This window comes from Mastacembelus armatus, chromosome 7 (assembly GCF_900324485.2).
Source record: "Mastacembelus armatus chromosome 7, fMasArm1.2, whole genome shotgun sequence".
Classification (NCBI taxonomy): Eukaryota; Metazoa; Chordata; class Actinopteri; order Synbranchiformes; family Mastacembelidae; genus Mastacembelus; species Mastacembelus armatus.
The window spans coordinates 19879567-19895134 of NC_046639.1; the positions used below are offsets into that span (position 1 = coordinate 19879567).

The 15568-nt window shown below is 42.1% G+C and overlaps 2 protein-coding genes across 3 annotated transcripts; both read right to left on the reverse strand.

The window, feature by feature from the left end:
• Positions 1–899: 899 nt before the first annotated feature.
• Positions 900–6267, reverse strand: sephs3 (selenophosphate synthetase 3). Its single transcript, XM_026332222.2, has 8 exons — positions 5866–6267; positions 4887–4990; positions 4202–4309; positions 3713–3867; positions 3495–3585; positions 3298–3397; positions 2859–3071; positions 900–1882 (listed from the first exon to the last, which is right to left on the reverse strand). The coding sequence occupies exons 1-8, from the start codon at positions 6140–6142 to the stop codon at positions 1632–1634; spliced, it is 1299 nt and encodes a 432-aa protein (XP_026188007.1). The 5' UTR covers positions 6143–6267; the 3' UTR covers positions 900–1631.
• Positions 6268–6693: 426 nt separating this feature from the next.
• On the reverse strand, positions 6694–14950 carry ikbkg (inhibitor of nuclear factor kappa B kinase regulatory subunit gamma). Of its 2 annotated transcripts, XM_026332220.1 has the most exons (15): positions 14618–14950; positions 13984–14124; positions 13509–13798; positions 13282–13356; positions 13101–13199; positions 11568–11753; positions 10787–10848; positions 10019–10121; positions 9786–9901; positions 9543–9695; positions 9210–9282; positions 8976–9110; positions 8584–8720; positions 8090–8166; positions 6694–7815 (listed from the first exon to the last, which is right to left on the reverse strand). In XM_026332220.1, exons 2-15 carry the CDS (start codon positions 14120–14122, stop codon positions 7625–7627), a joined length of 1836 nt encoding a protein of 611 aa, XP_026188005.1. In that variant the 5' UTR covers positions 14123–14124; positions 14618–14950; the 3' UTR covers positions 6694–7624. The 2 variants fall into 2 exon arrangements, with proteins under 2 accessions (XP_026188005.1, XP_026188006.1); XM_026332221.1 differs by lacking the exon at positions 13101–13199.
• Between the last annotated feature and the right edge of the window lie 618 nt (positions 14951–15568).

Sequence of the window (15568 nt, forward strand, 5' to 3'; positions counted from 1 at the left end):
CTCCAAATTTATCATCTAAAAATAATAAGAAAAACACTCTCATTCAAAATGATACTGAAGTAGAAGTAAACGCTTTCAATATGCAAAATCAAGTCTCGCAAAATATCAATGTGTCATCAGTTTTGGGTACTTTACACAATACTTTTAACAGTAAAGCACTTCTGCTTAAGGTGGAGCAATTGTTAGTGTTTGTGCTGCTCAGCTTGTCTCTGGATTTAATAACCTTTCAGTCAGATCTGAAGACAGCAGTGGGGTTGATTGTTGCCAGGTTCTGTGTGGATCAGATCTGATCAAATCACACACCGACACCCAAGGACATTGGGATTTTTTACCTTCAACAATCTCTTATATTTAATTTTAATTATGAAGTGTGAGGAATGGAGAGGTCAGAGAAGCCAAGAAATATTATACAAGTATTTCTACAGACAGACCCCTCATGATTTTCATGTGTGAAATTGGTAACACGTCTTTATCGTAAAATATCTTGAAAACTTTAGCCAATCAGTACCTTTCTCACCAATTTTCCAGTTCATCTAATGACAATCTCTAATAATTAGCACATTTTATCTCAGAGGTCAATAATTTCCCAAAGTTTGTAGACCAGTGTACTCTGTGTCCAAAGCACTGAACCTGGAAGCATCAGTTGTGCAAGTTCTAGCAAGCTGCTAAACGATTTACTAAAGCTTCATGTAGGAGGATAAAATTTCCCTGTAGAGACTTTTCATGACAAACGTATTAATATGCCATAAGAAGAAAAGCAGGTACAGTCCATGATTTTCTCACTGTGGTAGCTACACAAAATAATGTGAAACTGGGGCAGAAAAAAATGTTATGCATTTTAAATCAACTCAAAAAGGAGATTTGTTCACACTGTACTCACAAAAGAAAATAGATTTCAGTCTGAGCCAATTATGGTTTTATTCATTGTGAAAAGGAAATCTACAAACAGAGCTTCAGACCTCCAGCAGCCAAAGCCCGACCCCGATCCAAAGGCAAACATCCACTCCACCTGTCCCCGCTGGCTGGGGTTTACAAGGCAGAGCTTCATGAAGAGGAAAGATGGGACGGACTCGGTGCTGGACAGCCAATCAGCAGCCACAAATGGATGCATGAACACCACCCAGCTGGTCCAGAGGAAGCTGCTCAAGCCTTCCTGAGGACCGTGTGGGCAGAGCCAGGTGCCACGACAGAAGTACTGTTTCCCATGATACATTCACCAACATTAATATACGAACATCTTTCAATCAAAAAAATAACATCTGTTCTACTTCCAATGCAAACCACCTCAATGTAATGATAAAATACCCAAGCAGACACACTTACACTCATATTTCATTATTTGATGAATTTGGGCAGAATGTTTCACCTGAAAACCTTTTCCCCAGAAAACCTTTTGCATTTTATAAAGTCAAGCTGTGTATATGAGTTAGAGAAGATCTAAATAAAAACAGACAGGTAGTACAGCAAACCAGCCTGGTAGGCTTAACTCCAAAACACTGAATGTACGAAAGGGTCGCCTTGTTTCAGCATCTCCTCCTAAAGACAATGATGGATAAACGAGAGTGTACACACACACACGCGCGCGCGCACACACACACACACACACACACACGCACACACATGCACAGTGCCTATAACAGATTGGGGCTGGGAGCTGGGTTGGTGGAGCTGTTGTCCTGATTTGCTGCCTGGCTTCCTCGCGGTGGAACCTCGATGATGCGGGGCTTTTCAATGATGCGTGCGTGGCGGTCCCCTTTTTCTACGATTCCGATTATCCACGCTCCACCTGTCGACCCCTGACCTCCAGCTCCGCAGCTCTGGCTCTTCATCTCTGAGCAAAACTTGGCCGCCTGCTCTCTGGGCAAACACACCAGGAGTCCGCCTGCAGGGAAGGAGGGCAGAGGGCTTTTAGTTCAACACTCACGCTGAGCAATATCTACAGAGTACATAACAAACAACAACAAAGTGAGTAAATGCCTGGTCAGTGTCACTACAATATATAGTGATTACAAATCTTGTTCATTTAACATGCATTTGCATTTACCCAAAGCCCTACAAACAGATTTTTCTTTACTAATAAAACCAAAAGGGAATTTTCACATTTAACAACCACAAGTCAGTGCAACCTTCATGAGTGAACCTTCTTCTATATTCATTAATTTGTATATCAGCCTTTGTTTTCGATGACAGATTTGAGCTGCCTCAGACAGCTGTCTTGCAAAAATCTGTGGAGCAATGTTCCGTTATTCTTCGCGCATATTTTTTCAGATGCTGTTTGCTATAGGGCTTTCACGGTTTTACCTTCATCTCACTCCAAAGGAGACAAGACCATGGTAAATGTCATCTACTCCACAGCCACATGTGAGCACAACCACTATGTTTCAACCGGCAGCCACAGCCCTGGACTGAAGCAGTGGACACTGTTCTCTGGTACTTGACCAGAATCAAAAGATTCTGTTGGCTGTTGTGTGTGGCTGTTGGATTACATTAGTCACAGGTTCATCTTTAAATGGAGATTTTGCTGATTTTTAACCAGACACTTATATGTGAAATAGGGGTCAGCTTTCCACTGTATTGGTGTTAAACTGAACTACAATGGAAGGGACATTGGGATGCACCGGGCACAATGCATCCTGGGTGCTGTCCTTTTTCAGTGTTTTCTCCAGTCACAGGGCATTAAGAACATTATTACTGTTTGACCACATAAAAGACCTGTTGGATTAAATGATCATTTTAGGAACAGTGAATTATTCCTTTAACAGATCATTTTAACACTAAAACTATCAAAGCCATTTCTATCAAACACCAAATCAACCCGTTTGGTTAGAGCCTTCAGAAATATATAAACATTTTCTCACCTGAAGTCTCTGACGACCTGCCCTGAAGCAGACTGTAAGCGTTTCCACAGGCTTTACTAATGGCAGCCATCTTGGCTATGATTGGTAGATTGTGGATGACGAAGGCCACCTCGTTACGTTGCTGTGCAGCCAGGTTGTTGGCGTGACCTAACAAGCCGAAACCCGTCACGTCTGTTGCAGCATGGGCCTGGAACTTGTGCATTAGGCTGGCCGCTGGAAACACAAACAGGATGGCATCTGAGTTGTAACTACAAGACGTCACAGTAACACCTGCATTAGACAATACCATGTAAACAGCCGACTGGGGTCAGTAAATGCTCAGTCAGTTTGTCATTTTTTTTCCATAACTACACTGTGGAAATTCAGGAAGCTTAATAAAAACGGTAAATAAACTTCCCTAACAGAGAGTGCAGAAGTTCAAATGTGTAAAATAGCGTACCTGTGCGATTTAGAGTTGACATGGAGAACATGGCTTCCTGATAGGCCTCTTTAACTTCCTCTTTGGTGACGACTAGCTTGATCTTGTTCCACTTTTCAGGCTGGTGACACAGAGGCATGACAACAAGGCGGTGAACATAACAGGAGGGGATCATGTCAGCAACAAAATGTTCATGTAAGCGGAGCTGAGTGGCTGACCTGGTCGAGCCACAGGTGAGCGTTCACAGCCACCTGCGTCCCCAGAGGTTTAGTGAGAACCAAGACATCGCCTGGCACAGCACCATCCGGCCTGTGAAAACAAAACACACACTTACTACTGTTTTAATGCTTATTTAATGAGTGACTAGTCACAGATGACATATGCACTAAAGCTCTAAAAGTTAAATTATTAAAGACAACAGTTTGAATTGACTCACATGATGAACTCATTGGGCTGACAGACAACTGATGCTACTCCTCCTATGATGATCCAGGGGTTGATCACCGTCTGGCCGCCTGTCACAGAAGTCCCTCCCTCTTCTGCTGCATCTCGAAACCCTTGAATCATCAGAGGCATCACCCGCTCACGGTCCTGCATCATATGTGCACATGCACAGTATTGAATCATGATGAGGGACCTTTTTTCATCATGGCAAAGTCAACATATACAATGTAAAATCACCAGTCACAGCTCAGTTAAAAATGGTAAATGGTCTAATACTTATAACAGCACTTTTTTACACTCGTGTGCTCAAAGTGCCTTACACTATTTCCCATTTACGCCATCGTGCACACAATCACACTCGCTCACACACTGAATAGATGTACTGCATCAATTAGGTTACAAGAGGGTATACAAAGGTTGAGCAAATAGATAAAAACAAAGCTAACACCTTGACAACACCCACAAACACACTTAATGCTACCTTGTCATTCATCTTCTGGCTGACACTCAGCAGCATTAGCATGTTGTCGCACTCTGTGATGCCCATGGCATAGAGATCACTGAGGACGTTGGCGCACGCTATCCTTCCCTGAGAACAGAGAGAAGAACATGAGTCTCCTCAAGATCATTTTAGTTAGTTTGGACGCTGCTGCCATGTCTTAAAAAATTATCATTTTCAACATTGGAGATTAAGGCTAGAAACTTAACCTCTTGAATAAAATTAACTATTTAATTGATTAACAAAAGAACAAACCACAAAACACAAACACAGGTGCAAGTCAGGGTATCATTCATCCAGTCACTGAGGCAGACACACCCCGGACAGATCACCAGTCTATCACAGGGCCGACACCATACCAGCCTTGTGTAGACTGTGGGAGCAAGTTGGAATATGTGGAGAAATCCCACACAGACAGAGGGAGAACATACAACTTGCATACAGAAAGGTCCCAGACAAGCAGGATATTTACGTGTCGTCATGAGGTGGATAATTTGTGGATTTTTGACTTTCTTTACTTGTACATGTTGATGACAGACACTGGCATTCATTGTCAGGTTAATCAGTGCTGACAGACTGCAGCCTGTCTTATGAATGTAAGACAGCAATTTAACATCAACTTAGTGTCCAAGTGCTTCATGGAGCGACACGTTGGCCAGTGACTCACCATCATGTAAGGATCCTCCACTAAAGGGTAGAAGAAGTCTGTGGTCTGGACCAGAGACAGTCCTCCATGTCTCAGGGGAATCACACAACTGTCCATTCCTATACCTGGAAACACAGTGAGGAGGAAATGAATGTGCAGTGCCTGACAGCACGGAACAACAGCCCTGTAATGAATATGAGCTTATTTACAGTCTTCCTTTATGTTGAGACTACTTTAGTAATCTGTGATACATAACACCCTGGAGTTATTTTTGACCAAGATATGTCCTTTATTTCACACATAAATTATATATTATTGCCAAAATTAGGAACATCCTAACATCCACAGGGTGTCACAGTAACTCCCTTTATAATCCAGAATAGAATTTAAAATCCTTCACCTCACATACAAATCCCTCATGATCAAGCTCCTTCATAACTTAAAGACCTCATAGTACCATATTATCCCAATAAAGCACTCTGCGTGGTGCTCACAAGGGATTTGTCGGGTTTCTACGTAAAGTGCCTAGAGATGGCTGAATTGTAAATTGGTCCAGTACAATAAACTGAAATGAATTATGAGTATTTTAAATATGATGTATTGATGCAACACAGTGTTTGGAACGTCACATTGCTGCGTGTCTAAATGCTGTAAACTCAATACAACAGGCTGACAATGATTCACTCAGAGCTTGACCTTTGCACTCAGTGTTCCTGCTGATTCACACCTGCGTCAGGTTTACCTGCTTTACGTCACTGACAACGCACGTAACTTCCTGATTTAACTAGCTCTGATCTTTAGCATTGTTAGCTTGTAGCTTAGCGATAATTTAAGGTTATATTTTTTAGCTGTTTATGTTTCTATAGTCGATAAGTATTAAAGATAAATCTAATTTTAATTCATTTGCACATTGTTGTTTATCTGTCAAACGAGCTCCCATATGAGTTAACACAAGGCTAACATGGTTAGCAACAGTGCTAACTCCCAACTCGTTCCTTACCAAGTCGGGGACCGGACAACTGCTGGCCGAACTCCGATATCTGGTCTCCGGCCTTTCCTGTCACATCGGCCCGGTCCGGCTCCAGTCCCGTCAGGAGTTTGAGCAGAGCCTCCTGCGGGACCTTGCAGCCTCATCCCTTCATGTCGGAGAATGATGTGAGCCGGAACCCGCGCTCCAGGCCATGCTCCTCGGGTTTGAAAGGCTTGTATCCGGGGGGGAAACACGCCTCGATTCCCACAACCTCCGCCGACGGAGGCGGGGAAGTTGAGCCTGACATGCCTGCTTCAAGACCACCAAACACGCAACGCCAGTCCCGCACACTGGGACATAGAGACTAGGCTACGTGGAGCGTGCCCGGAGATGCTGCGGGAAACCACTGTAAAGCTAACCAAAATAAAACCACCGCGACTTCCCGCGGAAGTCTTCACCACAGAAAGCCACAGTGTAGTAGGTACACAGAGCCGAAATTACACATACAGTATATATTAAATGACCTGAATATTGGACCTGGAATAGTGATTTAATAGAAAAAGGTTATTTTAACCAATGTGGAAAGTGCACACGCCTTATTTTGAAGGCATTATCGACAACTTCTGTCAAGCGGAAACTAGTGTAAAGCTACCTAAAATATAAAAGAAAAGTTAAGGTTATTGCACAATGTCGTAGCCAGTTTATATGTTCTGGGATTATTCATTTATTAAGCAAAATATATTACAATAATAAATATCAAATATAGATATGGGGAAATAAAAACCATTCAACATAGTCCACATGCATTATTTCCCAATACACTACACCCAAGGCACTTAGGACAAAACACAAAAGGACTAATGAATAATTGATTTATTTTGTAAATATTCAACATTCTGAAACAATAATCTTTGCACGGATTGATCTATAATTACAGACAATATTCACACAAACTGTGAAAGGACTTCAGTGTGCATACATTCAGAAGGATAAATAGGTGGTGTAAAGATGAAACAGTTGGGTTTAGGGTTGGGTCTAATAGAGAGAAAAAGCAGTGGTGCAGCCAAAGGAGTACACAGATAAAGAACACAGAGAATGGCTACTTTTTCATTAATAGTAAATCCATCTCTAATATATAATACATGTTTTGAGGTAATGCAGACAAGCAACAGTTATAATCCAAACATATTAAATATTCTATTATTTAAAGCTCACTAGGTTCTTCACATTGTTTTCTTTTTTCTTTTTTGGGATTAGTGCCCCTCTGAACGGTCTCTTCTTTTGTCTACATGTTTTTCCCAATGGTTACTGATATGTATAAGATGGGGATGCAGTCAGACTTCACAGTGTGGAAATATCCCTATGCCACTGGAGTGAAGAAAAACTAGAAAAGAAATTGAGGCAAGAGATTGTGGATCGTGTAGAAATACTGATGGTGTAGGGGAAGGGGGTAGAGGGGAAATAAAAGAGCAGGTGCTGGGAGATCAAAAGCATGATAAGAAAAAGCTACAGCAGAAATTGAATCCATAGCATAGTTCTACAAAAATACCATACTGTCAGTTTTTTTATTTATTTATTCATACTGCGATTTGATTACCACTTCTTGATTGATTTTCTAAAGACCCACAGCATGTGTGTATGCAGAGAAGGTGTCAGGTCCAATTACTATATTTAATATAGACTGTGCCCAGAGCTGGCAGCAAACACACTGAATGGCAAAAATGTAAATATACTGTATATATGTCTGCATGTATGTGTTGGTATCATGGTGTGTTGAACTATGCTGATGTTACTGTATACAGTCCATGACATGTATTTGCAGCGTGTCCATATCTGGAGCCTGGTACTGGCACTTAGGACAACATAAATCTGGCAGTTCCTCAGCTCGAACTGCCCCTTGATCACCGACTGGTAGCAAACCCTGACTGCGAAACGAGGGGGCTGGGGGCACTGTGTTAAAGGCTGGACCAGGGTACACACCTAAAGCAAAACAGAGAGGAAACATTGGCACAACAGTTTCCTCAGAAAAAACAGGGGAAATATACCAGAAAAGGTCTGTGCAATGGCCACTATGGAGGCCTGTAACTAGAAGGCCATGTTCTTGTCTTTGCATGGATTTCACTTACAAAGTTGTTACTGTTGCTTGTGAGTCTATTAATACATTAAATGACACATAAAAGGCTTAAAAAGTAGTATTACACAAAATCTACATGTATGCCATTGTGCGTGTGTGTGTGTGGGGGATGTAATGTACCTTGTGGAGGGGGAATGAGTGGGGCCCGTCCTGGAAAGTCTTCCAGATGTCTCCGCTTCATTTGCTCCATACGTGCACTACAGAGGTGAGCACAGAAACTATTCATTTTTAATCACATCTTTTACTAAATCACACAAAGGAAAAATGTAGGCAACTTTCTGATTTCAGATATGACATGTCAGTCTTGACAATGTGCCAAAAAGCCCTGTGCCACTGCAGCTGGGCTGCAGTGAAGGTAAAGTCCCCTCAAGATGCTGATGCAATGTGTGATTAGCAATTGACAATGAGACTAGGGAAAGAAAGTCTGCACACAAGGATTATGTAACTCTGGTTCAGAGATTTGAACTTTCATCAAGAAAGCAAACTGGAGCCAAGAGCCAGATAGTCTATCACCAGTCTGCAAATCATATACACACATCCAGGGGACAAATCATTATCAGCGTTTAAATGGTGATTTATTAAGCATTTTTGCAGTTTCAGAGATAAATGTTTACCGTGATGTGGCTTCTTGTTTGAGCCTATCAATCTCAGTCAGGGCCTGAGTAAGCTGTTCCTGCAGCTCTTCCTTCTTCTGGTTGAGCTTCTCTCTTGCCTCCCGCTCCGCTAGGAAATCTGACTTGTAGATCTCAGCCTATGCACAATAGCAGGAGTACATAAATACATTTTCTCATGAGGACAAAGGTCTCTGCTAAAAACAATATTTGTGCATCAAATTGTGATATTTGTGTTTGAACATACATTGCCCCTTTTAAATAATAAGACTAAACAAATAAATAACACAAATACTGCTGAGTATTGAGTATTAAGCAATTTTAAATTCTTCTGCCTATATCTGACCTCTGATCTGAGCCAGTGTGCAGATGTGTGAAGAGCTGGGGGACTGTACCTGTGCAGTGAGGACAGGGACAGTCTCCAGTGAGCCTTTCTGTTGCTCCACCTCCTCCTTCAGTTTATCGATCAGATCCTGCTTCAGGGCCAGTGCCCGCTCTGCCTCTTCGAGTCGGCTGCCCAGATCTCCTCCCTGTAACACGTAGTACACACGGTACATAATAAATGAACGTTAAGTTGTGAATCAATAACTTAAATAGCAAAACTAATGTAACATATGGGGTGTTTTTACCTCATTCTTCAGTTTAGAATCATAGTCTCTAAAGAGACACGTGTAGGCATGCTGCAGTTGTGTCAGTTTTTTCCTGTGGGAAAAACAGGGAAACTGAGTTTTACCATTCAGTACAACATAAACACTAATCAGGAATTTCTATTTTCCTGGTAAAATCCTTGTTTATCCAACACAAAGTCTGAGTGTTTACATGACTGAATACTGGTGTTCTTACTTGGTTTGCCAACACTGCTTCTTATTTTTCTTGTTTAAAAAAAAACATCTGCTGACAAACACCTAAACCGTAAAATGTAATGACAAGTCGTGACATTTCTACGTCTGTGTCGAACCCACTTCTCCTCTGTGACGATGTGTCGTTCTGTCTTCAGGGCCTGCTCCAGGCTCTGGGTCTGCAGCAGCAGCTTGTCCATGGCCACGTTATGCTGCTTCCTCTGCTGCTCTAGTTCCCGCTCTGCCACTTGCAGGGACTTAACCTTACTGCACAACCTACACACAACACATGATCACACATACGCAACCATAGGTGAGCCTTCTATGTACTGTACATCCTATATTTATGCTGACGTGACAACTCACTTTTCTTCCAGTACTTTGCGTTCATGCTCGCTTTTCTCCAGGCAGCTCTGTCGTTCATTCAATTCTCCTAACAGGGAAGTTGCTTGAGCTTTTAGAGCCTCACAGTCCTTTGCCAGCTGAAAAAAATAAATAAATAAAGCTTAGAGGTAGCAGACTAACTGCATGCTCCAGCACCATCATTATAGCTTTGTATTTTTAATAGTTGAAAGATTTGAGATTTCCCTCATTCAGACCTGAGCACAGTCCTTGTCCTTTTGTTTGAGCAGAGCTTCAGTTCTGTCCCGCTGTGCTGAACTCTTCTGCAGGTAGTCAAGCTTCTCCTCCAGCTCCCGATACCTGCAGAGACACCAGACTTATAACTACGACATAAATGCTACTTACATAATTAACAGTGTCCTAAAATGAAAACTCATATAACAATAATGTTCAGGAAAAAACAATGATATAGTTACACATCCCTAAAATTTTCAGTGTATTTGGGTTTCCAAGCAGATTGAAACTGCAAGAATGAAGTGTTAAAATCTACTATCCTATCCTATTATTGACTATCAATATATAATACACAAATAAATACAGAAAAGACACAAATACAAGACACAAAATAAGACCTAAAATAAAGAAACAGGTAGGTCCAGTGGCACTGCTGTCAGATACACAGTAGTGAAGAGACAGCAGTGTAGAAAGCAGCCATGCACACAGTAAGAGAGAGAAAGCCACACAGAGCTGAGGGCTCACCTGCCCTGTGTGGCCTGGAGCTGCTCTGTGAGTTTAGCCAGGCTAGAGCTGGAAAAGGGAACAGAAAGAGAGGGAGGCCGAGGAAAAAGTGAGGCTCTTATTAGGCAGACGAGAGCAGAAATAAAAACACATGCAAAGACTTCTTATGTTAGAGAGAACTGTGGGAAGGTATGAGTACAGTTGAGATTAATTAAAGAGCACTCAGTCCAAAAATGTGCAAAAGACAGTTAAACACAGTGTCAGTTTAGAAGGAAAAAGCATAATACCAGTCAGAAGAGTGCTGTGACTCAGACCGATGTTGAAGAACCTCCCCAGTGACATTGTTTGCCTGTCAAAACATTCAAAAACGTCTTTAACATCACAGACAAAGCAGCTGATGCTCATCACTGTCTATATCCATAACATCTCTATAGAAAGGTTGTTCACCAGCAGCTGAATATCTTCAGAGACAAAAAAAAAACACAACAGGAATGAGGCGATTAGTTTCATTCAATATTCTGTGATTAGAATTTTGAAGTAAAATCTAGTTTAAAACACTCACACTCAATTGTGAGCTGGATTGTGTGCACTACTTAACATGAAGTACAATGTACAAACCAACATATTGTACAAATATAATCACAGTTTACTGCCCACCTCTGTACAGCAGCATATAACCTTCCATTTCATATTTTATGCATTTTTCTATATTTGCAATTCTAATGCCTTATTATTAATAAGATGGGAATTTGAATGTGCAACATCAATCAACTACAATGCCAGTTTGACAACATGGACACTTATCAGGCAGAGAGGATCTAATATGAATGAATCAATCATTAATTATAAAAGATGCTATTGCATTATGGGAGACATAGGAACCCGGGTTTCGGAGCTTGATCCATGCGTTTATCAGGAAACTCTTAGGAGGCTTGAAATGTTCCTCTCACAACACACAACCCTGAGACTTAAACCCGGGCTTAAAAATAGATTAATTTTTATTTTGAAAGGGTCTGTTGAAACTAACTGGACTGGTTCCAGGACAGAATCTGTAAATGTCTGGATCACCTGTGCCTGTGCCAGTTTAGCTTGTAGTTGGTCAATACAGTGACGCATCTGGTCTCTCTCTTTCTCTCCCTCATCCTTCTCCCTCTCCAACTCTTCATTCTTCCTCCTCAACTCTCTCATCCCTTCCTCCAGTTTTTCTTTGTGGCTCTTCAGCAGCTGCAGGAACTCGTTTGCACCTTCCACAGGCTGCAGACAGATATGTAAAAATAAGACTGTGGATGAACAGATGCAGGAAAAAGTGATGACAGAAGGGAAGTGAACACAGACGGATCACATTCACCCTGAGCTGGAGGACTGACACCAAGCAAAAAAGGAAATACACTGATCCAAACAAAGGCGTAGATAAGAGAGTGATTGTAAACAGGGATAAACTGGTGGGTATTAACAGTGCTAACATGTGCAAATTAATACTAGTGCTCCATTAGTAAGAAGACAAGCAAAGAAACTTTTGGTGTCCAACATCCATTCAATCCAGAGTTCCTGCTCGGAAGTCCAAGAAAAAACAAAAAAAAACACAGGCAATCTCAGGATTTACACCATCAAATGTAAAACACCACATTAGTCATGTTTATCACAACATTTTTTAATGCTGCACAGTGATTCGTGCCAGGTTTTGTGTATAGAGTTTCAGATTATGTGCTATCCAGCACCTGTTCCGAGTAGGAAGTCAGGATATCAGGCCTAAGGAGGCTGCTTACCACATAAGACGGAGGGGGGAAGACTAAAGGTGCAGTCAGATGAAAATTCATGTAACATTCATGTCTTAGTGAAACAGGGTGAGTAGATGATGCCACGAGCAGATGTGTGAATATGAACTGACGTGGTTGATTTGATTCACACCAGCAAAATCGCAATATTCTCCGATGTGCAGCCAGTTTGAGAGAGTAGATGTGACCGACCTCGGAGTCTGGAAACAATGTTGGTTTGTATTCTTGTGTTATTGCACTGAATTAAGTGTATTCCATCGACCATCCCCTTCACAACATCCTGATGGAGCAGAAAAACAGCTGCAGTGGAGATCCTTCATCCCCACTGCCATCAGGCTCTACAACACCTTAGCCAATGGCAGATGACTGACCACCATGAACTGGACAGGTACTGACTACTCTTACTATTTATTACATTCACAAAACAAACAAAACAACAAAACTACCTCAATTTCCTTTCAGAAATGAATAAAGTTTATCTTAACTCATCTTTAATCAAAAGCAGAGAGGGAGCGATTCTCTGACTGCAGTAAGTCTGAGCACAGTGACACAGGTTCATGACCGTGACACATTTGATATATAAGCTGTGGGATCTAAAACTATGTGGTCTGCTGTTGTTCATCTGCTAGCCATGTTAGCTCCTGTTGGCTGTGCTTACACCCACACCTCCAATATTTCATGTCTCCTCCTGCTTTTGTCACACCACATTGACAATGATCACCAGTTTGACTTTGACCTGACTGCACCTTTAAACTAGAGGTGAGAGGGACAGAAATTATGTCTAAAGGATCTGACTGGTGAAATTGGATGCAGTGAGCTGGCTCACCTGGCCATTCTCCCTGCCCATTACTTCCCCCAGTACCTCTGAAAATGAGGTAGGGGGAGAGGGGAGGGTACTCAAGGAGCTATGCACACTCGCATCACCCTAGACACACAGACATACCTGTTAGGTGAACAAGAAACAGATACATCAAAGCAGCCAGTGCAAACAGCATTGTTTGTCTTACCAGGCTGCGAGGTGGCATGGTCTGAGTGTGCTGATCCGTCTCTTCAACTCTCTTCCTCTCCCGCAGATCTAGAGTCTGAAAGACACACCGGGAAGAATTTGTTCCCGTGTCCACTGAAAACATTTTAGATGCACATCTGTTTTGCAGCATACACATGCATTAGAATGGAAGCTTTAAAATGCTGTAACTAATATGTCAAAATGCAGATGTGTGAATATGAAGCTAACCTGTGGTCCATCCAGAGGACCGTTCCTCGCTGGGCATCCCTGCAGGTCTTCAGTCTGGCTGGAGTTGCAGCAGCGGTTGGAGGAGGCAGAGGAGGAGGAGGAGGAGGAGGTGGCTGGTCCATTCACAAGGCTCTGTAAGGATTGGTTCTCCTGGGCCAGCCTCTCCACCAGGGTTCTGGCCTCCTGGAAACGACAACTGAGAAATTCTCTTTCCTCTCTCGTCCTTCGCTGCCATCCCTCCATCTCCTCACAGCGCTGACGCAAGGCTAGGTTGCTCCGCCGCAAGGCCTCTGGAGGACGAATGGTTAAAGGCAAAAGGAGGGGCCAGAGATGGATGATGAGAGACACAAAGAAACGATATAAAGTCAGCTATGTGAATAAAAGTGCTAAAAAATAGATGTCTCCAATTTCGTATTGCCTACATATGACTTCACCACTGTTCCATTATTGATCACGCTATGGGAATACGTCCCACCTCTGAGCTGCTGGTTGTCACCCAGCAACCTGGTCACCACTTCATTGGCGGCCAGCTCCGGCGGGACCCTGAGGGCCCCTCCGCTCTCCTCTCCTGACATGTCCCAGTGCATTGCAAAGTCTGGGTTGGGCTGCACCATCTCTATGGAAACACATGCACATTAGCTGTTATCAACACGATACGTCACCGAACAAATGGCATCATCATCGCACGGGGGAGGTGGGGCAGGGGGGAACTTTCGCTTTCAGTTTAAACCCTCATCAAACCAGGAACTCTTGAATCTCGTTTTTTGAGGATTTGTGGGAGTTAATAACTCACCGGTGAGGTGTCGGTGACGTTAACGTTACTCTGTGCCGATAAACTATCTGCACCCAAGTACCCGTGACCGGGAGGAAAACATTACGTCATTCCAGTACCACGAGGCAAAGAGCTCGACAGATATATTATCTATACAATAAATTAAATATATAAAATGAACTATCAGCCAAAGTGAAACCACTGGTCGTCGGTTTGTGACCAAAACACGCTATCATATTTAAGGCAGCTAAGCTAACGTTACAACGATCTGTCCTCAATATTCATTACAAACCAGTATGACAGCTGATGTCTGGACATTAAAAGTAACTCCTCTTACCTCTTTTCTCGCTTCAGGTTGTGCTGTTCATAAAAATATCTAAAAGATTTAAGAACAGACTTAAAATAGCTGAACGTGGCTAACGTTAGCAAGCGGGCTAATGCTAGATAGCTAGCGACTTAGCGTGTGAGCTAGCTAAGATAGCTTAACAGCTTAACTGTTAATGTGAGGCAGCCGCTGGTTCACAAAGGCGGATCTATATATTAACTAGATGTATATCCTCCCAAAGGCATTTTGAGAACATGTATCCTAGGACCTTGGAGTGTTTGAGACTGGCAGAAAATCAGTATCAGAACCGATGTTGTTAGCTCAGGAAATACAAGGGTAAGTTTCACCCTGAGCTCACACTCTCAGGCAACACTTCCTCTCAGGTTACAAATACAAACCATAAAAATTTTAAATTGAATAACTTTCACTGAAGAGAATCAGTCTTTGAAATTTCCTATTGTTTTAGGATAATAAGTAAGTGTTTTAGGCCATAAGTGATTTAATCTGCTTTTTTTTATGTAAGTGATTTTTTTAATCACCCCTTAAAATGGAAGAAGGAAGAACAACTTACCTGGTGATATTTATTTTTTATTTTTTCTCTTTTGTCTAACAAATAAATAAATATATTACATATTTTTAGTATGTATGTAAAAGGGCCACAAAAAGCCCACATTTTGGACTTTCTACAGGTTTATTTGGTTTGTTGATATTCATAAATGAGCCAATGAAACAAAAATATGTTGTACAGCTGACAATATACGTTTTGTAGTTTATGTTTTATTTACTTACTTCTCTGCTCCATCAGGATGTTGTGAAGGGGATGGTCAGTGTATTCCAGGATGGCCTCTACCTTTTTCTGTGGGCATCTCTCCGCCACAGTCTCGAGTGAGTCCAGCCTCATTCCAGTCACTGAACCAGCTTTTTGCACGTTTGCCAAGCCTCCTTCTGCTTTATGCTGCCTCC

Bases quoted from the DNA above. Each gene is read 5' to 3' on its own strand.
- ikbkg (XM_026332220.1), bottom strand. From the start codon at position 14,122: ATGGTGCAGCCCAACCCAGACTTTGCAATGCACTGGGACATGTCAGGA. The intron at 9,111-9,209 runs GTAAAAACACCC...TACGTGTTACAG, and splicing joins ATTCTAAACTGAAGAATGAG to GGAGGAGATCTGGGCAGCCG. The intron at 8,167-8,583 runs GTAAACATTTAT...TCACCTCTGTAG, and splicing joins AAACAAGAAGCCACATCACG to TGCACGTATGGAGCAAATGA.